This window comes from Hemitrygon akajei, chromosome 10 (genome assembly GCF_048418815.1).
Source record: "Hemitrygon akajei chromosome 10, sHemAka1.3, whole genome shotgun sequence".
NCBI lineage: Eukaryota > Metazoa > Chordata > Chondrichthyes > Myliobatiformes > Dasyatidae > Hemitrygon > Hemitrygon akajei.
This window is the reverse complement of record NC_133133.1, coordinates 114168666-114194011: the sequence shown is the minus strand read 5'-3', so window position 1 is coordinate 114194011 and position 25346 is coordinate 114168666. Positions and strand designations below refer to the sequence as shown.

Here is a 25346-nt window from a genome sequence, read left to right as displayed (position 1 = left end):
AAGTTGATGGTGTGGCGACCCACTTTCTGCGCAGGCAAACCGGCTCACAAATAGCCAGCGCGCAGTGGAAAACTTTGGTAATGCACCTCTGATGCCATTTCCACCTGGAGAGGGAGGGCGCTAGGGATTAAATGCCAGCGCCACGAAGTTTGAATAAACTAGTCTCGTAACGACTTACCGACTGCATGTTGTTATTTCAGCGCTGTGTGTAGCACATCGCTACATTGGTGACCCCGACGGTCCAAATGGGATTTGGACCAAAGATTACCAACTCTTCATCTGTTCACGCAGTTTCGCTAAAACTCCCAACTTTCTGGACACTGCGACCACGTGTGTGGTTTAGCCAAGCAGAAGCCCAGTTCCAGATTCGGCAGGTATCTTCCGATTCCACGCATTACTATCGTAGTGAGAGCCCTCGACCAGGAGACGGCCGCCCAGGTTGCGGATTTCATACAGTCGCCCCCAGAAGGCGGCAAATATGAAGCATTCAAAGCGCTACTCATTGGGACCTTTGGCCTCTCACGGCGTGAGCGGGGTGCCCACCTGCTTCACCTGGACAGTTTGGGAGACAGACTGCCGTCAGCATTGATGAACGAGATGCTGGCCCTGGCTGACGGACACAAGCCCTGCCTCATGTTCAAGCAAGCGTTCCTAGAGCAACTGCCCGAGGACATACATCTTGCTGCTGGCCGACGCAGATTTCAGTGACCCCCAGAAGGTGGCGGCCCGGGCAGACGTGCAGTGGAAAGCCAACAGGGAGAACGTGGCATCCGTCGGTCAGATTACCAGGTCACGCGCCCAACAGCGGACCAGACCAGGCCCGGCAGGGGGGCGCACACAACACAGAGGCAGGAGTGAGGAAGTCAGTGAACAGTGGTGTTTCTACCACCAGCGGTGGGGCACAAAAGCCCGCTGTTGTTGCCCACCCTGCAAGGGCCAGGGCCAGCTGTCGCTAATGACTATGGCAGCTGGCCACCAGGTCAGCCTCTTGTACGTCTGGGACAAACAGTCAGGATGCCGCTTCTTGGTCGACACCGGAGCAGAAATCAGCGTCTTGCCCCCGACGGGGTACAACACCCGCAACAGGAAGCCAGGACCCACCCTGAGGGCCACAAATGGCAGCACGATACGGACCTACGGCACCCACACAGTGCAGCTGCAGTTCGGCGCCAGCTTCACGTGGGACTTCACACTGGCCGTTGTGGCCCAACCACTCCTGGGGGCAGACTTCTTGCGGGCTCACAGCCTGCTGGTCAACTTGCAAGGGAAAAGACTAGTACATGCCGAGACTTTCCAGATGTTCTCCCTGGGTGAAGCCAAGTTGCCGGCCCCACACCTGGACTCCATCACGCTGTTCAACAATGAATTCACCAAAATCCTGGCGGACTTTCCATCGATTCTGGCACCGCAGTTCACAGCAGCCATGCCCAGACAGTGTTCAGCACCACATCCCAACCAAGGGACCACCCCTCCACGCCCGCATACGAAGGCTCCCCCCGAAAAAGCTCTGCCTGGCGAAGGAGGAATTCAAGAGGATAGAGGAATTGGGGATTGTATGGAGGTCCGACAGCCCATGGGCCTCCCCCCTGCACATGGTGTTCAAAGCAGCTGGAGGTTGGAGACCATGCGGCGACTACCGCAGACTGAACGAGGCTACAACTCCAGACCGCTACCCCGTGCTGCACATACAGGACTTTGCAGCAAACCTGCACGGGGCAAGAATATTTTCCAAAGTAGACCTTGTCCAGGGATACCATCAAATCCCGGTACACCCTGAAGACATCCCCAAAACAGCACTCATCACCCCGTTCGGCCTGTTCGAGTTCCTCCGAATGCCGTTCCGCCTGAAGAATGCCCACGGGGGGGGACATCACGTGATGACGTAGGATCGAGACGCAGGGACCCAGCTCTCCCGTAAAAAGTTAATAAATTAATGAAGAAAAGTTAGTCAATACTTTTTAAAAGTTACTTATAAACGACTCCGGATGTGTCAAGCTATGCCTCAAGGAAGGAAGATGAAGAAAACTAATACCGGGAAGACTACGCAAGTTGGAACAAGAACAAGGCCCACGTCTACCGAGGAACCGCGGTCTCAGGTACATTATATCACCGGCGATACGGAACAGGAGATTGTGGCAACACTGGCCACTTTCAAAGGAAAAAACCATCGTGAACTGCGCAAACGGGAGCAACAAAAACTACAAAGGCCAGCTACCACTGCAACTGAAAGTGATAGCGAATCGGAGGGACAGTCAAATCTCTCGGAAGGATCAGATGAAGAAAGAGGTAAAAGTCCTTCTAGAAATATAGAAAAGACTTTGAGGCAAATAATGCGTAAATTAGACACATTAAAAGTAATTAAAAATAATCAAAAAATACTCGGGAAAAAAAATGACCAATATGGAGATTATGCTTGATAAAATGACAAAGAGACAGGAAAAAATGGAAAAAAGAATTACGGACTTGGAAACTACAACGGAAGACATGGTTGAAAGAATGGACAAAATGGAAAAGGAAAATACTGCTTGGACATCAGAAAGAAAACAATTTATGGAAAAAATTGATAAGCTTGAAAATCTCAGTAGATGAAATAATATTAAAATTGTTGGACTTAAAGAAGATATAGAAGGAGATGATCCAATAAATTTTTTTCAAAAATGGATTCCTGAAAAATTGGAAATGGAAAGAGAAACTCCAATTGAGATTGAAAGGGTGCATAGATCTTTAAGGTCAAGACCTCGAGCTGATCAAAACCCACGATCAATTTTGATAAAATGCTTACGATACCAAGACAAAGAAAAGATCCTGAAGGCCGCTGCCCAAAGTGCCAAAAATAGAAACGGGCCACTGATGATAGCAGGGAAACCAATTCTTTTTTATCCTGATATAAGTTACAACCTGTTGAAGAGAAAGAAGGAATTTAACCCAGCGAAAAAAGCCTTATGGGAAAAGGGTTATAAATTTACAATGCGTCATCCAGCAACACTGATAATTTTTTTGGAGGAGGGAAAAATTTTTTTTTCCGATTATCGAAAAGCGGAGGAGTTTGTACAAGACCTTCCATCTATTCGCTAATTACACATAGAGGCTTCCAAACGTAATGGATTAAAGATGAAGATAGACCCAAGGAACAGAAGCGATGGACATTTATGGATATTATAGAAAAGCAAAATTTTAGAAATACTAAATGAGAATAGTATTTTTTTTTCTCTTCTTATACATATACTTTTTTATGTTGCGGGGGGGGGGGGCTGGGAGGTTGTGGATCGGTTACTGTGGGATTCACGTGTGTAATCATGGCGGTTGCCATGACCCGTACAGTAGAGGGGGGTAATGTTGTGTCTTTTTTCTACAACATTAGTAGAGGGGTTTTTTTTCCTTTATATTTTAATTTTTTTCCATCTTTTTGCCTGGATGATTGGTGGGGACACACATAGCAACATGGAGATTTTTATAAAGATTTCTCAGGATACCACGAAAGTGGAAAGATTAGGTATTATTATAGATTGGAGTAATATAATAAAAAAAAGACTAATCTACTAATTTTTTTTAAGTTTTAATGTTAATGGGCTTAATGGGCCAGTAAAAAGAAAAAGAATTTTAACATATATTAAAAAAAATGAGAACTCTGTGGAGCATGTGGGGATCTTCCAACATCCAGGCATTCCTTCTTTTTTTCTTTCTTATTTTTTTAATAGGGATGTTAGGGGGAGGGGTTAAGGGGAGGGGGGCTGGGTAACACTTTTTTCATGCACATTTATTCTGTAACTATTTGAAAACAATAAAAAAAAGTTTAAAAAAAAAGAATGCCCACAGGCATTCCAGCGGCTAATGGATGCGGTAGGACGCGACCTGGACTTTGCGTTCATCTATTTGGACGACATCCTTATAGACAGCAGTAGTTGCCAGGAGCATCTGTCCCACCTCCGCCAGCACTACTCCCGCCTGAGTGACTTCGGCCTCATGATCAACACAGCCAAATGCCAGTTCGGTCTCAATACCATCGACTTCCTGGGCCACAGGATTACCAAAGATGGGGCAACACCTCTGCCCACCAAGGTAGACACAATCTGCCACTTTGCCCGGCCCAACACGGTCAAAGGCCTACAGGAGTTCGTTGGTATGGTGAACTTCAACCACCGTTTCCTCCCCTCAGCAGTCCGTATCATGCGCCCTTTGTACACCCTGATGTCGGGTAAAGGCAAGGACATTACTTGGGACGAGGAGGCCGCGGCCGCTTTCGTTAAAGCCAAGGAAGCCTTGGCATATGCCGCGATGCTGGTGCACCCCAGAACGGACGTTCCGACCGCACTCACGGTGGACGCATCCGACACAGCAGTCGGTGGGGTGCTGGAGCAGCTCATCGAGGGGCGCTGGCAACCCTTGGCGTTCTTCAGCAAGCACCTACGACCACCCGAACTCAAGTACAGTGCCTTCGACCGGGAGCTGTTGGCACTGTATCTGGCAATCCGGCATTTCAGGTACTTCTTAAAAGGCAGGCTGTTCAGCGTGTTCACGGACCACAAACTGCTGACTTTTGTGTTCACGAAGGTGTCTGATCCCTGGTCGGCACGCCAGCAGCGACATCTGTCCTACATCTCCGAGTACACGACGGACATCCAGCATGTCTCGGGAAAGGACAACGTCGTGGCGGACGCACTCTCCAGACCAGCTGTCCAGGCCCCTGTCCCTGGGGGTGGACTATGCAGCACTGGCGGAGGAGCAGCAGACAGACAACGAGATGCCCAGCTACAGGACCGCAATCTCGGGTTTGCAGCTGCAGGACTTTCTCGTAGGCCCAGGTGAGAGGACCCTCCTGTGCGACATGGCTACCGGCCAACCTCACCCCATTGTCCCGGCAGCCTGGAGGCGGCGAGTTTTCGACTCCATACAGTTTGGCGCATCCATCTATCAGGACAACCGTCCAGCTGGTCTCCAGCAAGTTCACGTGGCACGGACTTCGTAAGCAGGTCAGTGAATGGGCCAGAACGTGCGTGCAGTGTCAAACAGCCAAGGTGCAGCAGCACACTAAAGCCCCGCACAGCAGTTCGAACCCACCCACCGGAGGTTTGACCACATGCATGTGGATATCGTGGGCCCCCTCCCAGTGTCCCGAGGAGCGCGGTACCTCCTAACTATGGTAGACCTGTTCACGTGGTGGCCAGAGGCAGTCCTGCTTAGCGACACATCTGCCGATTCCTGCGCCTGAGCACTGATTGCAACCTGAGTAGCATGCTTCAGGGTACCGGCCCACATTACCTCCGACAGAGGCACCCAGTTCACCTCCAGCTTGTGGTCGGCTGTGGCCAGCCTGTTGGGTTAAATTCCTTCTTTCTCTTCAAAAGTTCATAACTTATATAAGGATAGAAAAGAACTGTTTTCCCTTCTATCATCAATGGCCCGTTTCTCTTTCTGGCACATTGGGCAGCCGCCTTCAGGATCTTTTCTTTATCTTGATATCTTAACCATTTTATCAAGATTGATCGTGGGTTTTGATCAACTTGAGATCTTGGTCTTAAGGCTCTGTGAGCCCTTTCAATTAACTGGGTTCCTTCTTCCATTTCCAAAATTTCCGAGATCCATTTTTGAAAAAAATTTATTGGATCCTCTCCCTCTATACCTTCTTTAAGTCCAACAATCTTAATATTGTTTCGTCTGCTAAAATTTTCAAGCACATCCACTTTTTCCAACAACTGTTTTCTTTCTGATGTCCAGGCAGAAATATTATCTTCCATTTTATTCACTCTATCAATGGTGTCTCCCATTGTTTCTTCCAAGTTTTTAAATTTTCAAGTCCATTTTGTCCTGACTTTTCATCATTTTATCAAACATAATCTTCATATTTTTAATATCTTTTTATTACTTTTAATGCTTTTAATTCATGCATTATTTGCACCAAAGTTTTTCTTATGTCTCCATCACCTCCAACCTCTTCCTGTTGCTCTTCTTTGTCTCTTCATCTTCATCTGATTTATCCAGAGAATCTGATTCCACCTCATCTTCACTTTCAGTTCCGATCGCAGCTGGGATTTGTAGTTTGGGTTGCTCGTGTTTGCACATGCCCTCTCCTTCACGCATGCGCAATTCACGTTGCTCTTTTTTTTGGAAACGGTTGATGTTGCCGCAGTTTCCTGTTCTGTATTGCCAGAGGTAAAATGCAGTTGAGCTCAAGGCTCTTTCATAGCAACCGGCCTTGATTCCTTTCCAACTTGTGTTGTCTTCAAAGTAGTAATTTTCTTCTGCTTCTGTTTAGAAGGCATATCTTAAGACAATCCTGAATAGTTTACAAATAGTTTTTAAAAAGTATTAACTTTTCTTCACTTAAACGTTATTTTACTGGTTTTTTTTTACTAGAGCTGGATTTCTACGTCTCGATCCTACGTCATCACGTGACGTCCCCCGGCCAGCCTGTTGGGAACGCAGCTACACCACACTACTGCCTACCACCCACAGTCGAACGGACTAGTGGAACGCTTCCACTGTCACTTGAAGTCGGCTCTCATGGCCCGCCTGAGAGGATCTAACTGGGTGGACGAGCTTCCCTGGGTCCTGATTGGAATTCGCACAGCACCCAAAGAGGATCTGCACGCCTCGTCGGCCGAGTTGGTGTACGGCACACCACTGGCCGTCCCAGGAGAGTTCATACCAGCCCCAAGGGGGCAAGAGAAAGAACCCGCAGCAATCCTGGACAGACTACGTGAGAGGCTCAGCAGCCTGGCCCCCGTACCGACTTCACAGCACAGACGGACCCCGACCCATGTACCCAAAGACCTGCAGAACTAAGTTTGTGTTTGTACGAAGGGGCAGACACTGGGCACCGCTACAGCGGCCGTACGAGGGGCCGTTCAAGGTGATCAACAACAGGTCCACATACGTTCTGGACATTGGGGGGAAAAGAGGAGGTTTTCACGGTGGACCGACTCAAACCAGCCCATGTGGACTTGGTGCAGCTGGTTGAGGTTCAAGTACTGTGGCGCAGAGGCAGACCTCCCAAACAGAGGCTGATCCAGACTGTGGACACTGGGGGGGTGTACTGCCGGTTCTTGGGGGGCAGGGGGGTTATGTAGCGACCCACTTTCTGCACAGGCGAACCGGCTCACAAATAGCCAGCGCGCAGGGGGAGACTTTGGTAATGCACCTCTGACGTCATTTCCACCCAGAGAGGGCAGGCGCTAGGGATTAAATGCCAGCGCCGCAAAGTTTGAATAAACTAGTCTCAAAACGACTTACCGACTGCGTGTCATTATTTCAGCGCTGTGTTTAGCCCATCACTACAATGGATTGAATTCCCAGCTCTGTATTACATGATATACTTCTCCAAGGATTCCTAGCTAATTCATAAATTACACTTCTATTGCATTAAACAAAGTTATGCTGTGTCCTCCACATATTGTTGAACTAGTCAGAAGTGTCATATTAATTTGATAAGTTTCAACTGATGTTTAAAAAGTGTTCAGTGTACATATCTCTACCGTGGTTGCATTTTCACTTCATGATACAGCAATCAAAATCCAGCATGTTTCAACTAATATACTTACAAATTTCCCCAATTACTCAGCCATTTACAAATTAACAAGCATCCAATTGACCAGAACATTTCCAGTTGGATTGCCAGAACTAAGTACAATAATTTTTCATGACATGGGCCAGCTTCCAACTAATAAGCACTCCTATGTGATAAGTCCCCTATGGAGTTAAATTGTATCTGCTTCCATCACCCCTTGAGGCAGTAGATTTAAAATCTTAACATTTCTCCCTGTCTCATCTCTTAAAAACTTAAGGTAACCAGTTATCTTAAATGTGGCCTCTGGTTAATGACCAATTGAAAACTTTTCCTTATTCACTGTCAAACGAATGATTTTTAATGTTTTCATTAAAAATCACCTTTGACTGTGAATAAGGAACTCTTTTCACTAAAAACCAGTTACTTACACTTTAAACAGGCACTTTAAATGTGAAAATAATAATTAAGAATATTACTTGAATATCACAGGCTACAGTAGCCTTGCATTCAGTGTTCATCACCCATGAAGTCTAGATTTCTGATAATGCATTTCACTTGTTAAAAATGGCTACTGAAAATTGCACTGTTGTAATCAGGCACATGAAATGTTAGTAATTATGTCAAAACAAATAGTTGCACCATTCTTTTTCATTTGCAACAGAAAAACATTAAGGAACAATAGCGTTTGTTTAGTAGCTAGATCATATATGTCAAACTCAAGGCCCGCGAGCCAAATCCGGCCCGCGGTGGAATTATCTTTGGCCCGCGAGATAATATCTAATTACTATTAAAGCTGGCCCCAGTAATCGAAGCGCCTATGGCGTATGATATGGCTAATGCTGAGTTTATTCAGGTACCAGGTTTTCAGGGTTTTTAGTGTTTATTCGGCAGTCTTCTTCATAAGAAACGGAATTTGTAAAGTGAAACACTTTGTAGTTATAGCAGAGACTGAGACACATGAGAGCAGGCTGAAAAAACGGAGGCAACGAAAGCTGCGTTCGCACGCGTCCGACTGATCCGGCCCGCATGAAGCTGCATTTTGCTCAATCCGGTCCGTGACCTAAAATGAGTTTGACACCCCTGAGCTAGGTCATACATTCAGCCAAACAATAAACCTTCAGAATTATCTATTCACTAATGAAGACTAAACAAAATTATTCACTACAGGCACAAGGCAGTTCAGTAGCACAACCAGCAGAGTTATAGCTCCAGCCAACTGGGTTCAATCCTGTGATCGCATGAATTTCCTCCAGATGTCCTGAATTCCCTCAATATTTGAAAAACATAAACTGGTGAGATAATTGCCCATAGTGTGTAAAATAGGGGGAAATAAATGGGATTAAAGAAAATGGGGTTTTATAGCTTTTGTGGACTAAAATATTTCTGTGCTGAACTCTGGTTCTAGGTACATTTGCAGAATCATCCAGCCAGGAAGCAAGCCTTTGAATCCATGCTGATTGCTTTCTTGTTTACTTACATTTTTCTTCCTAATGCATACCTCACCAACTTTTACAATGGGATGGTGCTTATTAAAAAGTAGGCAAAGGGACAAAAGTTATAATACCTGTTTCAGAAAACTGATCTGAACAAAAGAAAAATATCATTATACAAATAACCTTGCTATTAAATTGATTAAATTGAAGTGTACTTAAGAAAGCATGTGGTGGAATTCTTGTCTAAATTTTCCAAATGTAAACAATCAAAATAACTGTAGATGCTGAGGGTGCACTGGGACACACCATCAATGATGTAACCGGAGTGGTGGGGTCTTTTAACATCAGACACCCTTGCCCAGGACATCCAGCTAGGGTTGATCAGGCCCCGGCTTGTGTCCCAGCAGCACTGGTCCACGGGTCACACCTCTAGATCCACAGCCATCTGGAGGCTCACTCATAACAAGCATGATGAGTCAGATAGTTTGGTGTTTGATATTTTGTTAGGAATATTATGGGTAAGGGAGATGAACTCAAGAGCATGGAGCAGTACATGGAACTACAATGCTGTGGCTACTACAGAAACTTGGTTGAGAGGGGCAGGAATAGGTGATTAATATACCAGATTTTCAAAGTTTTAGGAGAGATAGATGTGGTGGCAAAGGGTGGGGGAAGGTGAAAGAGTTGCATTACCATTCAGGGAAAATATCACAGCTGCACTCAGGAGACATAAAAGAAGGGTCAGACATCAAGTCTGTTTGGGTGGAAATCAGAAATAGGAAAGGTGTAATCACACTGATGGTATTGTACTAGAACCCCCAGCAGCCACATAAATAATCAGATTACAGAACTGTGTAAAAGTAACAGGGTTGCTGTCATGGGAGATTTCAACTTCCCTAATATAAACTGAGACCTTCTCAGTGTAAGGGGTTTAGGTGGGACAGAATTTGTTCAGTGTACCCAGTAGGAAGGTTTCTTATCAAAATATAGATGGTCCAACAAGAGGAGGGGCAGTACTGGACCTGGTGTTAGGTAACGAACCTGTCCAGGTGACTGACCTTTCAGAGGGTGAACAGTGACCACAACTACTTAATTTTCAGGATAGCTACAAGGATAGGTATGGTCCTTGGGAGTTAAATTGGAGTAGGGCAAATTATGAGGGCATAAGGCAGGAACTAAGCCTTAACTGGGAACACGTTTTATCTGGCAAGTCTACAAACATGTGGAGAGTGTTGAAAGATCAATTGCACTGAGTACAGAAAAGGAATGTTCCTATTAGGAGGGGCAGGGATGGGAAGGTAGCTGTGCAGAGAGGCGATGAATTTAGTCAAGAAGAAAAAGTACATCAAGCTTCAGAACTTAGAACCAAATGGAGCACGAGAATTTTAAAGAAGCCAGAGAAGTACTAAAGGCGGAAATTAGAAAAGCCAAGAGGGACCATGAAAAGTCCTCAGCAAGTAGGAGTAGGGTAAATACCAAGACATTCTATGAATACATCAAGAGCAAGAAAATAACTGGGGAGAGGGTGAGACCACTCAAGGATGGGGGGTTAGGGAAAAAGAACAAACACAACATTTGTTTGGATGCAGAGAATGTGAATGAGGTACTTACTGAAGAGAAGTACTCACTATTTACCATGGAAAAGGATATAGAGGATCAGGAGATCAGTGCTGAGTGTACAGTGGTGTTAGAAAAGTTTGTGAACCCTGTAGAATTTTCTCTATTTCTGCATAAATATGGTGTGAAGGAAGAGAAGTGGGTGTAATTACTGTTACAAGAGACAAGGTGCTCAAAAAGCTGAAAGACCTACAGGTACATAAGTCACCCGGACCAGAGGAACTGCACCCTAGGGTTCTGAACGAGGTAGCGTTAGAGATTGTGGTGGTATTAGAAAAGATCTTTCAAAAATCATTGGATTCTAGCATGGTGCCAGAGGACTGGAAAATTGCAAATGTTACTCCACTCTTTAAGAAAGGGGGAAGGCAGCAGAAAGGAAATTATAGACCAGTTAGCCTGACCCCAGTGGTTGGGAAGATGTTAAGAGTTAATTGTTAAGGATGAGGTGATGGAGTACTTGGTGATACAGGACAAGATTGTACAAAGTCAGCATGGTTTCCTTCAGGGAAAATCTTGCCTGACGAACTTGTTGGAATTCTTTGAGGAGATTACAAGTAGGATAGATAAAGGGGATGCTCTGGATGTGGCACTTTTGGACTTTCAGAAGGCCTTTGACAAGGTGCCACACCTTGGCTGCTTACCAAGTTAGGAACACTTTACTGGAAAGTTAGAGTATTGGCTGATTGGTAGGAGGCAGTAAGTGGGAATAAAAGGATCCTTTTCTGATTGGCTGCCAGTGACTAGTGGTGTTCCACAGGGGTCGGTGTTGGGACCACTTCTTTTTACGCTGTACATAAATGATTGAGATAACGGAATAGATTGCTTTGTTGCCAAGTTTGCAGATGATACAGAGATTGGTGGAGGGGTAGGTAGGGTTGAGGAAACAGGATGCAGAAGGACTTGGACAGATTGGGAGAATAGACAAGAAAGTGGCAAATGAAACACAATGTTGGAAAATTCATGGTCAGGTACTTTAGTAGTAGAAATAAATGTGCAGACTATTTTCTAAACAGGGAGAAAATCCAGGAATCTGAGATGCAGAGGGACTTGGGAGTCCTTGTGCAGAACCTCTAAGGTTAACTTGCAGGTTGAGTCAGTGGTGAGAAAGGCAAATGCCATGTTAGCATTAATTTCAAGAGGTCAAGAATACAAGAGCAAGGATGTGATGCTGAGGCTTTAAGGCACTGGGGAGGCCTCACCTTGAGTATTGTGAACAGTTTTGGGCCCCTCATCTTAGAAAAGATGTTCTGGCATTAGAGAGGGTCCAGAGGAGGTTCATAAGAAACGTTTGATGGCTTTGGGTCTGTACTCATTGGAATTCAGAAGGATGAGGGGGTACCTGATTGAAACCTTTCGGATGTTGAAAGGCTAGACAACAGATGTGTAAAGGATGTTTCCTATGGCGGGAGAGTCTAGGCCAAGAGGGCACAGCCTCAGGATAGAGGGGCGCCCTTTCAAAACAGAAGCAGAGAATTTCTTTAGCCAAAGGCTGGTGATTTTGTGGAATTTGTTACCACATGCAGCTGTAGATGCCAGGTCGTTGGATGTATTTAAGGCAAAGGTTGATAGGTTCTTGATTGGACGTGGCATGAAAGGTTACGGGAGAAAGCCAGAAACTGGGGTTGAGGAGGAGATAAAAAATGGATCAGCCATGATTTAAATGACGTAACAGACTCGATGGGCGAGATGGCCAAATTCTGCTCCTATGTCTTACGGTCTTATATGACCTAAAATATGATTGTATCTTGACACATCTCAAAACTAGATAAAGAGGACCTGATTAATTAACACAAAAAAATTATACTTATTTATTTATTGGGAAAATGATCCAATATTACATGTATTTGTTGGAAAAAGTATGTAAACCTTTACTTTCAGTAACTGATGTGACCCCCTTGTACAGCAATAACTTCAACCAAACGTTTCAGGTAACTGATGATTAGTCCTGCACATCAGCTCCGAGAAATTTTAGGTCGTTACTCTTGAAAAACTGCTTCAACTCCAGGACATCGGTGGGCTTCCTTGCATGAACTGCTTGGTTTACGTCCTTCCACATTTCTATAGGATTAAGGTCAGGACTCTGACTCAGCCATTACAAAACACAAATTTTCTTCTTTTTAAACCATTCTGTTGTTGATTCATTCTATTTTTCTTTTTTTTGTAATTTATTTTTTATTGAAGTTCATCAAACATTTCCATAAGATTTCAGATATTGTACATATTTATCATATAGAGAGTGAGTGTGAGTGAGTGAGTGAGCGAGAGAAACAAATCTCCACATATTTATCTGAGGTATAAACTTATAGAAGAGAGGAAAGAAAGAACAAGCAAAAGGAGAAAACTATGTACAAGTAGGGAGACCTGATTTTATTCACTGTCATCTTTCTGATCACTGTCTTGTTGCATATCCAACTCCTATTAAGCTTCAGATGATGGACTGATTGCAAGCTGTCCTGGCCCTGAGTCAGCAAAGTAGCCCTAAACCATGATGCTCCTTCCACCATGCTTCACAGCTGGGATGAAGTTTTGGTGTTTGTGTGCAGTGCCCTTTTTCCTCCAAACATAGCAAGGCGCATTTCTGCCAGAAAGTTCAACTTTTGTCTCACCTCTCCACAGAACAATGTCCCAGAAGCGCTGTGGAACATCCAGGTGGTTTTTTTTTTTTGTTTTTTTTTTTTTTTTAGAAACTTGAGACATGCAGCAATGTTTTTTTGGAGAGCAGTGGTTTCCTCTGTGGTGTACTTCCATGAACACCATTCTTGTTCAGTGTTTTTCTTATAGCGGACACAGATACTTTAGCAAGTTCTAGATCTCCGCAGGTCTTTTTCTGCTACCCTTTGGTTCTTTTTCACCTCCTTCAGCATTGCATTGTGCGCTCTTTTGTGAGCTGTGCAGGATGCCCACTCCTTAGGACAGTAGCAACAGTTTCCTCCATTTGGAGACAATTTCTCTTACTGTGAACACTCAGGTCTTTAGAAATGCTTTTGTAGCCGTTTCCAGCTTCATGTATTGCTATAATTTTTCCAAGGTCCTCTGAAAGTTGTTTTGATCAAATCATGCTGCACATAAAAGCTTTAAGAGCAGGCTCTGTCAGTAGCCTGTGCATCTTCTTTCTTTCTTTTACAGGGCACCTCTACAACTTACACCTCCAATCTCATTTCATTGATTGGAGCAGATATTACTTCAGAGGGTCACATACTTTTCCCAACAAGTGCAATATTAGATCATTTTTCTCAATAAATAAGTATATTGTGTTATTTATTTAATTGGTTCTCTTCATCTTGCTTTGGAATTTATATGAAGATCTGATAATATTTTAGGTCATTTATGCAGAAATAGAGAAAATTCAACAGGGTTCACAAACTTTCTAGCACCACTATACAAATACTTTACTTCGGGGCTTTTAAAGGTCAAGGAGGAGGAAGTGTTGGGCTTCCTAATGAGTATTAAGGTGGATAATTCACCAGGGACTGATGAGATTTACCCCAGATTATTGAAAGAGGCGAGAGACAAGATTACTGGGCCCTTGACCAATGTCTTCATATCCCCTCTAGCCATAGGTGAGGTCCCAAAGGACTGGTGAGTGGCTAATGCTGTATTGCTGTTTAAGAAAAGAACAGGGGGAAATCCTGGGATCTACAGATTGGCAAGTCTCACATCAGTTGTAGGGAATTTGCTGCAGAAAATTCTTGGACAGGATATATGAGCATTTGTAAACACATGGCCTAAACCATGGCTGTGTTTATTGCAGGTTGTGCCTTACCAACTTCATTACATTTTTTGATAAAGTGACAAGAGATTGATGAGGGCCGTGTAATGGATGTTGTCTACATGGATTTCAGTAAAACGTTTGACAAAGTCACTCATGGGAGACTAATCCAGAAGATTAAGATGCATGGGGTCTGTGGCAAATTGGCTGTTTGGATTCAGAACTGGTTTGCACAGAAACAGTAGTTGTTGAAGGGACTTATTCGAGCTGGAGGTCAGTAATTGCAAAGTTCTGTAAGGATCTGTGCTGGAACCTCCGCCTCTCTGTAATGTATATAAATGACCTGGATGAAAATATAGATGGGTGGGTTAGTAAATTTGTGGATGATACCAAGATTGGTGAAGTTGTGGATAGTGTAGAAAACTGGTAAAGAATACAGCACGATATATAGATCAGTTGCAGATATGGGCTGAGAAATGGCAGATGGAGTTTAACCCAGATTAACCTTAGTAGGGGAAATGCATGGAAACAGTATACTGTCACAGGCAAGATCCTTAATAGTGTTATTGAGGAGATCCAAATTCATAGCTCCTTGAAAGTGGCTACACAGATCCATAAGGTGGTTAAGGCAGGCTCATGGAATGCTTGTTTTTATTAGTCAAGGCATTGAGTTCAAAAGTCAAGATGTTACGTTGCAACTTTATAAAACTCTGATTAGGCCACTTCTGGAGTATTGCATACAATTCTGATTGCCGCACTATAGGAAGGATGTTGAGGCTTTGGAGAGGGTGCAGAAGAGGCAGGATGCTGCCTGGTTTAGAGGGCATGTGCTATCACGAGAGGCTAGATAAACTTGGGTGGTTTTCTCTGGAGTGCAGAGGCTGGATGAGATCTGACAGAGGTGTACAAGAATATGAGAGGCATAGACAGAATTGAAGGGAATATCTGTTTCCAGGGTTGAAATGTATAATACCAGAGGGCAATGAAGGTGAGAGGGGGATGTGAGGCACAGGTTTTTCTACTCAGAGGCATGAATGTCTGGAATGCGCTGCCTGGTATGGTGGTAGAGCCAAATACATTAGAGGCCTTTGAGAGACGTTTGGATAGGCACATGGATGTAAGGAAGATGGAGGGATATGAACATGGTGCAGGGTAGGAGGAATTAGTGTTTGGGTGTTTCTGATTTGCTTTTTAGCTGGCTCAGCACAACGATGTGGCCCAAATGCCCTGTTCCTGTGCTGTACTGTGTTCCCCAGAATCTTACAGACTCATTTCTCTCAATGAGAGTGTTTTGCATGATGCAAACAACCAAACTAAAAATAAATTCTTTAAGCTCCTTACTAGGTCTAACTAATTACAGCTCAAACTTTGAGAGTTTGTAAATGTTATGCTTAATTTAATACTGTTCACAGTAGGCTTAGTGTCAACACCACACCCTGTTGAACATCATTTCGGTTGGAAAAAGATGACTTAAGAAAATGATTCAAAACATTTTACATATATTTGAGAATATCATGAAGGAGACAAGAGATTTGGTAAATAGTTCAGGGTAGCAATGACCTCCACGAATACATAAAATGGCACTGAAGTTGAAAACAAGCTAAGCACCATTTAGCAACACATCTATTGGAAAGCAAACAAACTCCCACCTTAGGGTCATATTCTGGGTCATTCTCTTCATCTGCTTCTTCTTCTCCTTCCTGCTTAAACAGAACACAAAGGTAGTGGTCTAATTTTATCCTTAAAACATCAGGAAGATCACATATCGCAACAAGAATTTAGTAAAACAAAAAAAAAATCTTACTACAATCAGGACACATTCCACATCACCACCAAAGCATTCTCCGCCTCCCCCCCCCAACCATATAAAGGTAAAAAGATCACCTCATCATCTGCCTCTTCACCCTCTTCATCATACTGTATTGGGAGAAAAAAACCCATCAGATTTTGTTTTGCATTTTATATCTAATGAACCAATACAAAAATAATTTGCCATAGATGTATTGAAATGCATCTAATTTGAGGGTCAATTTCATAAACCAATTTCAAGAGCTCCAATGCAGCACTTTAACTGAGTAAATTATTCGATACAAGAAACAAAATCAGTCACTTTAAAAGTTTGAGCATAACAATTAGATTTTATCTAATTGTCATCTAAATTTCGCACAAACACAAAAGTTGAGATTCACAAGTGGAAAAGTTTCAGACAGTATTCTTGCTGCCCTAGAAAAAAACATGGCAATAGAGATGATCTGATATGATCAGAAAAATGTTGCCTTCTAGAATATGTGAATAGTCATCTTTCTATTCTAGAACAGCCTATTTGGACAACAAATAATTTACTACAGATTGCACTCAACATTACTTCAAATAAATTACTAGTTATATAAAATATTTAAGATAAGCTTTTTAGTCAATGTGTCTTATACGGTCACCATCATGAATAAAGCTCCCCCAACTTGAATAGAAATCACTTTTAAATAAAGATGCCATTATCTGAGTCATCGCTGACATTTCAGAGGCGCGTAATAAATTTCTGCAGTAAAACCTTTTTTAGTTCCATTTTATTCAGTAAATTGGGCTTTCAATCATGATATGCACTTCAAAAATGTATTTGTTCATGGAATATTAATCACAACAGAAATTATTGCACCTCCGCAGTTGCACCCAACATTGTATGCCAGGCCAAATTATAGAACATTTTGTCGCAAGCTAGAAGACCATGTAAGGATGGCAAGCTTTCCTGTCCTGTTGGATATTAATGAATCAGATTCATCTATTACCACCTTTATTGATAGCAGTTTTGTCACAGATTAGTTAAAATACTGAATTTAAACTTCCCTGATATGGTATGATTCAAAGCTGTCTCAAAATCACCAGGCCTTAATATTAATCCAGTAAGTTAACCACTGTGCCATATCCACGCCAGTAACATGCTGGTCATTTCTAATGCAAACTATTAGTTTTTGACGTTTAAATTACGACCTCAAACATTTGGTCTGGGGAACATGATGACCTAACAGCGGAACATCTACAAAATTGCTGAACAATTCCCTTCTGATGTTTTTTTACTAGTATACTAAATCTGCAGCTTATCGGAAAGAACTACTAGCGCAGTTTATACTATTCCACTGCTTAAATTCAGAAAGTGGCTTACATCATCATCGTCATCTTCAATAGCTTCGCCTGTGAAGTATAACACTGCTCGTGGAACTACACGTTCATGCAAAAAGTGACCAATTTCAAAGTCAGCAGCAAGTATCGCCTCAGAGTCTTCATCCTGAAATAGCAGAAATAAAACAAGTTCTAGCTTCATTTTTATCTGCAATGCAAAACCTTGCTTTAATGCAGCCAAGTTAATATTGATTGCCCACATTCCAAGATTAAAGCAGTATCACACCTCAACATACTGTTCATTTAAGAATATTTTTTTAAAAGTCTCTCTTCTCCACCTCACCTGCCCCATTGTTATGCAAAGATCTCATTCCAAACTGGCACCCCAATTTCAGGAAAAGCACCAATGATAAAAACAGGCTGATTGAGCAGTTTACCAATAAGTCTAATTAAATAAGTACAATAATGGATGGCAAACTAGATTAAAACAAGGAAAATTCAATTTAAACTCTTCCTGATCAGAGAAAATGAGCAAATCCTGGCTGATATTACAAAATACACTCAAAACACTGAAGTAACTCTTCACTTGAAAACAAAACTAAGCTAGAAAATTTACTTTTTAACGTAAAAAAATCTTTCAAAGACCAGGTTACTGTTTCTGTGCTGTACCTGCCATGAATTTCAAAGCTCTATGACCAGCTTGAAGGAACAGGGCAACAGAGTTAAACCCCACTACTCAAATATTCCTTAACTGATTTGAGCTGTTTTAAAGACCTCTCAGATTGGTTGATCCTAGTTCAGAAGGTGTACACACAATTCAAATTGCACCCTACACTCAAACCAGAGCATTGGTTTCTATGTGGCCAATACACAATAATCTTATTAATACACACAAATTAACAATGTGGAAACCATTTGTCCATCTAGTGTATTCTATATTTCAAATATGGCTGGTCCAACTATCAACAATATAATCTTGCCTGTATTTAGTAATTACTCATACTGCAACCCACCCGCATCAAATAGTATAAACCCCTGCCTTGAAGTCAGAACCAGGCTTTGCAATCCTTTATCCCATTGCATTTGAATAGCAACCTCAAATTCTAGATTTTGCCCACAAGAGGCGACATCCTTACTACATCCACACTGTTACACATCCCATCCTAAGCAATACACAACAGCAAACTCGTAATAAATGTATACAGCAAATAAACCCTTAAAATCCATCTGGCTCTTTGTTTCTTTTCACTTTTCTAAACTTAATTCCAGCCTGTCCATGAAACAAAATGCCACTTCAGATGTCAGCTTAATCCGTTTTTGGCAGCCTTGATGGAGGGAAATAAAATAAACCATTTCCAGCTGATTGCATATCTTAGAAACAAAGAAAGCCTACAGCGCAATACAGGCCCAACAGCCCACAAAGCTGTGCCAAACGTGTCCTTACCTTAGAATTTACCTAGGGTTATCCATAGCCCTCTATTTTTCTAAGCTCCATATACCTATCCAGAAGACCCCAGCATATCCACCTCCACCACCGTCGCCAGCAGTCCATTCCATGCACTCACCACATTGCGTAAAAAAACTTACCCCTGACATCTCCTCTGTACCTACTTCCAGGCACTTTAAAACTGTGCCCTCTTGTGTTAGACATTTCAGACCTAGGAACAAACCTCTGACTATTCACACAATCAATACCTCTCATCATCTTATACACCTCTATCAGGTCACCTCTCATAATTCACTCAACCTATTCCCATAAGGCATGCCTTCCAAACCAGGTAACATCCTTGTAAGTCTCCTCTGTACCCTTACTATGGTTTCCACATCCTTCCTGTAGTGAGGTGACCAGAACTGAACACAGTACTCCAAGTGGGGTCTAACCATGGTTCTATATAGCCGCAACATTACCTCTCAGCTCCTAAACTCACTCCCACGATTGATGAAGGCCAATTCATTGTACGCCTTCTTAACCAGAGTCAACCTGCGTAGCTGCTGAGTGTCCTATGGACTTGGATCTCAAGATCCCTCTGTTCCTCCACACTGCCAAGGTTCTTACCATTAATACTATTCTGCCATCATATTTGACCTACCAAAATGAACCACCTCACAATTCTCTGGGCTGAACTCCATCTGCCATTTTTCAGCCCAGTTTTGCATGCTATCAATGTCCCGCTGAACAGCCCTCCACACTATCCACAACACCATCAACCTTTGTGTCATCAGCAAATTTACTAACCCAACCCTCCACTTCCTCATCCAGGTCATTTATAAAAATCACAAAGAGTAAGGGATCTGTTCTGGGACCCCAAGGCACACCACTGGTCACTGGCCTCCAGGTAGAATATGACCCATCTACAACCACTCTGCCTTCTGCATCCACAAAGCAATGTTCCCTTGGATCCCATGCGTCCTTACTTTCTCAATAAGCCTTGCACGGGGTACCTTATCAAATGCCTTGCTGAAATCCATATACACGACATCTACTGCCCTACCTTCATCAACTTTAGTCACATCCTCAAAAAATTCTATCAGGTTTATAAGGCACAACCTTGTCTTTGACAAAGCCATGCTGACTATTCTTAATCATATCATGCATCTCCAAATGTTCATAAATTCTGACTCTCAGGATCTTTTCCATCAACTTACCAACCACTGAAGTAAGACTCACTGGTCTACAATTTCCTGGGCAAACTCTACTCCCTTTCTTGAATAAGGGAACAACATCTGCAACCCTCCAATCTTCCGGAACCTCTCCTGTCCCCATTGATGATACAAAGATCATAGCCAGAGGCTCAGCAATTGCCACCCTCACTTCCCATAGCAACCTGGGGTACATCTCATCCAGTCCTGGTGACTTATCCAACTTGATGCTTTCCAAAAGCTCCAGCACATCCTCTTTCTTAATATCTATATGCTCAAGCTTTTCAGCCCACTGCAAGTCATCACTACAATCGCCATGATCCTTCTCCGTTGTGAATACCAAAGCAGAGGTATTTAGTGAATACTTTGCTATCTCCTCCGGTTCCATACACACTTGATTGATCCTATTCTCTCTCATCTTATCCTCTTGCTCTTCACCTACTTGTAGAATGCCTTGGGGTTCTCCTTAATCATGTCCACCAACTGCTTCTCATGGCACCTTCCGGCTCTCCGAATTTCATTCTTAAGCTCCTTCCTGTTAGCCTTATAATCTTCTAGATCTCTATCATTACCTAGTTTTTGAACCTTTTGTAAGCTTTTCTTTTCTTCTTCACTAAATTTACAACAGCCTTTGTACACCACGGTTCCTGTACCCCACCATCCTTTCCCTGTCTCATTGGAATGTACCAATGCAGAACTCCATGCAAATATCCCCAGAACATTTGCCACATTTCTGCTGTACATTTCCCTGAGGACATCTGTTCCCAATTTATGCTTCCAAGTTCCTGCCTGATATCCTATTTCCCTTTACTCCAATTAAATGCTTTCCTAACTTGTCTGTTCCTATCCCTCTCCAATGCTATGGTAAAGGGGATAGAATTGCAATCACTATCTCCAAAATGTTCTCCCACTGAGATCTGACACCTGACCATGTTGATTTCCAAATACCAGATCAAGTACAGCCTCTACTCTTGTAAGCTTATCTACATATCATGTCAAGAAACCTTCCTGAACACACCTAACAAACTCCACGCCATCTAAACCCCTTGCTCTAGGGAGATACCAATCAAAATTTCCCAACACAACAACCCTGTTATTATTACACCTTTCCAGAATCTGTCTCCTTATCCACTCCTTGATGTCCCTGTTACTATTGGGAGGTCTATAAAAAACCTAATAGTTATTGACCCCTTCCTGCTTCTAACTTCCACCCATAGACTCCATAGACAATCCATGACTTTCCTGCAGCCGTGACGCTATCTCTGATCAACAGTGCCACACCCCCACCTCTTTTGTCTCCCTTCCTATTCCTTCTGAAACATCTAAAACCTGGCACTTGAAGTAACCATTCTTGCCCGAGCCATTCAAGTCTCTGTAAAGGCCACAACATCATAATTCCAAGTACTGATCCACACTAAGCTCATCCGCTTTGTTCATAATACTCCTTGCATTAAATAAGACATATCTCAAACCATCAGTCTGAGCGCATCCCTTCTCTATCACCTGCCTGCCATCCTCCTTGCACTGTCTACAAGTTTTCTCTATTTGTGAGCCAACCGCCTCTTCCTCCGTCACTTCAGTTTGGTTCCCAGACCCCAGCAATTCTAGTTTAAACTCTCCCAACAGCCTTAGCAAACCTCCCCACCAGGATATTGGTCCCTCTGGGATTCAAGTGCAACCCGTCTTTTTTGTACAGGTCATGCCTGCCCAAAAAGAGGCCCCAATGATCCAGAAATCTGAATCCCTGCCCCCTCCTGCAATCCCTCAGCCACGCATTTATCATCCACCTCACTATTCCTATATCTTCATTCTCACCTTTCCTCCCAAATATTCAGGTTTCAATCAAAAGGTTAAAAAAGTACTCAATTGTTCTTTACCTGCATTTGGATATCAATAGACGATACTGCTAATCAGTAAAACAAATGTACAGCACCAAAGAGCAGATCAGCAATTTAAAAAAAACTGTGCATTATATACAATAATGATAGAAAAGCTAAACTCCTTTTTGTCAAGGAAGCTGTTGACAACAAACCTATCAGACCAAAATACAACTTACCAGCTCTCCATTCTCTGGAACTGTGAAGAAATAAAGTGAAAAAGGCATGTTAGAACTCTATTTACCAACACAATCGAAGATGTATAAATCACATCAACCATTCACTCACCTTCAGGAGGCGAAAAGAAATTGAAAAAAGAATCATTTGGTACAGTTTTTGTAACAGTCCGAACAGTACCACGACCCTTATGCTTCTGCTTCTTTTTAATGGTTTTCATTGTTATGTTCTTCCCCTTTTTCCAGTCAATATGGCAACTGCAATGAAAGTTACAGAAAAGTATTCTTAAACACAGCTAGATATTGGAGACATAGGATTTTTTTTAAAAAACACCAAAATATGGACTGACTCGACAGCACAAATAGAATTTAGCAAAGTTCAAAGTACATTATCAAAGTATGTATACTATGCACAACCTTGAGATTGAGGCAGCCACAAAACAAAGAAACATAATAGAACCCATTAAAAAAAGACCATCAAACAATAATGTGCAAACAGAAGTTCACTCAAATGTTTCACAGCAATGAAGCCAGTCACAATCTACACAGGAGTCTATTAATTGCAGGCCGCAGTCTCAGTTCAGCGAGCTAGTCACCACCAGCCCTGACATCACGACCTTATCAATATGGCCCGGGGGCTTAAATCGGCCAAACGTTGGCTCATTCTCTGCTCTTGTGCCCAGGCCTCAAACTGTCGTGTTCATTACTAAAGGATAATGCAGAGCACACCAGAGCACCAGCAGGCAGGATACTGAACCAGTTTTTTGACAACTCTTGTACAGTATGTTAACTCTTCATATGTGGAAGTGGCTAAATGATTGACATAGGAATAACACAATTAACTACGTCTCTCCTGCTTGGAAAAAAATAGCTAGGTATGTACTTCCCTCTCCACAGAATCGCATGGAAATTATAGTCACTGAAATTGAGCGATCCAGTTCCAATTACCCATAGCATGTAACTTATGCTCCTTACGTTAACAAAAACATATGCCAACATTATAATTGTCTTTTGCTTTGTTTTAACAGTCGCTTGCTGTATTCCTCCTTTTCTTTCCTTACCAATTCCTTTTCTTTTAAAAGAATGGTCTCATTTTCTGAATTGCTTTCAACAATAGAACTCTTTGAAGAAAAAACACCAAATCTAATGGAGGTTAGGGTAGACTACCCTCAACACTTTTGCAAGTTGAGAGGATTATTCTGCCTCTTTCGTCACTTGTCCAAAGCTATGGAATGTACAAACCTCATTTCCAGAGAAGTTGGGATATTTTCCAAAATGCAATAAAAACAAAAATCTGTGATATGTTAATTCACGTGAACCTTTATCTAAATATCTAACTGACAAAAGTACAAAAAAAAGATTTTCAATAGTTTTACTGACCAACTTAATTGTATTTTGTAAATATACACAAATTTAGAATTTGATGGCTGCAACACACTCAACAAAAGTTGGGACAGAGTTAAGATTGAAAAGTGCGTAGAATATTCAAGTAACACCGGTTTGGAAGACTCCACATTAAGCAGGCTAATTGGTAGCAGGTGAGGTATCATGACTGGGTATAAAAGTAGCGTCCACAAAAGGCTCAGTCTTTGCAAGCAGGAATGGGTTGTGGCTCACCCCTTTGTGCCAAAATTTGAGAGAATTGTTAGTCAGTTCAAAAGGAACATTTCCCAACAAAAGATTGCAGAGAATTTAGGTCTTTCAACAGCTACAGTACATAATATTGTGAAAAGATTCAGAGAATTCAGAGACATCTCAGTGTGTAAAGGGCAAGGTTGGAAACCACTGTTGAATGCGCGTGATCTTCGAGCCCTCAGGTGGCACTGCCTAAGAAACTGTCATGCTACTGTGACAATTATAGCCACCTGGACTCAGGAGTACTTCGGAAAACCATTGTCACTTAACACAGTCCGTCGCTGCATCCAGAAATGCAACTTGAAACTGTATTATGCAAGGAGGAAGCCATACATCAACTCTATGCAGAAACGCCGGCGAGTTCTCTGGGCCCAAGCTCATCTCAGATGGACCAAAGACTGTGGAACCGTGTGCTGTGTCAGATGAGTCCACAGTTCAGCTAGTTTTCAGAAAAAACGGGCATCGAGTTCTCCGTGCCAAAGATGAAAACGACCATCCTGATTGTTATCAGCAAAAGGTGCAAAAGCCAGCATCTGTGATGGTATGGGGGTGCATCAGTGCCCACGGCATGGGTGAGTTGCATGTATGTGAAGGTACCATTGACTCTGAGGCGTATATTAGGATTTTAGAGAGACATATGTTGCCATCAAGGCGCCGTCTCTTCCCGGGACGTCCATGCTTATTTCAGCAGGACAATGCCAGACCACATTCTGCATGGGCAACAACAGCGTGGCTTTGTAGACACAGAGTGTGTGTGCTTGACTGGCCTGCTGCCAGTCCAGATCTATCGCCTATTGAAAATGTATGGCGCATCATGAAGAGGAGAATCAGACAACGGAGACCACGGACTGTTGAGCAGCTGAAGTCTTATATCAAGCAAGAATGAACAAATTTCCAATTGCAAATCTACTACAATTAGTATCCTCAGTTCCAAAACGATTAAAAAGTGTTATTAAAAGGAAAGGTGATGTAACACAATGGTAAACATGCCTCTGTTCCAACTTTTGTTGAGTGTGTTGCAGCCATCAAATTCTAAATTCGTGTATATTTACAAAATACAATTAAGTTGGTCAGTAAAACTATTGAAAGTCTTTTCTTTGTACTTTTGTCAGTTAGATAAAGGTTCATGTGAATTAACATATCACAGATTTTTGTTTTTATTGCATTTTGGAAAATATCCCAACTTTTCTGGAAATGGGGTTTGTATATCTGCGGTGGACAGATAAATGAACCGATCTGGTATAGGTTCCTGGAAATTCTTGGAACAGGTACATCCACCTCAGGTAAGTAGTCCTTGTCATAAGGATCAGTTCGGGACTTGGAAGGTGCACGAGCACACAATTTCCGCCTGATTTCACCTGATGTTCTGATCGCAAACAATCATGGTGCCTGCTGCCAAACTATTGTTTCGTCGGTGAATTGGTCTGAAGCCCTTAACAGCTTCACTACTCCTGAGAGGTGACAAAAATTTTGTTGTGTCTGAGATCAAGTATGCTCTTTGTTTTCCTCTGTTTTAAATTTCTCACTTTGTCTAAGTTTGGTTAATTGAGACTGCAGAAGGGAAGGAAAAACAGGCAGGCATGTTCTCAGTCTCCAGCCCAATGGATCAATGGACTGTGGCCAATCGCAGGAGGAGTGGAG

The 25346-nt window shown here is 42.6% G+C and overlaps 1 protein-coding gene across 3 annotated transcripts in view; it reads right to left on the bottom strand.

The window, feature by feature from the left end:
• nap1l1 (nucleosome assembly protein 1-like 1) overlaps positions 1 to 25346 on the bottom strand; it is an 80623-nt gene that overhangs the window by 6015 nt on the left and 49262 nt on the right. For all 3 annotated transcript variants that reach the window (XM_073058773.1, XM_073058774.1, XM_073058772.1), the window contains exons 10-14: positions 22183 to 22328; positions 22074 to 22093; positions 17421 to 17543; positions 16148 to 16180; positions 15913 to 15963 (exon numbers count right to left, since the gene is read on the bottom strand). In XM_073058773.1, coding sequence (XP_072914874.1) covers positions 15913 to 15963; positions 16148 to 16180; positions 17421 to 17543; positions 22074 to 22093; positions 22183 to 22328 — 373 coding nt within the window. The remainder of the gene's footprint in view (positions 1 to 15912; positions 15964 to 16147; positions 16181 to 17420; positions 17544 to 22073; positions 22094 to 22182; positions 22329 to 25346) is intronic.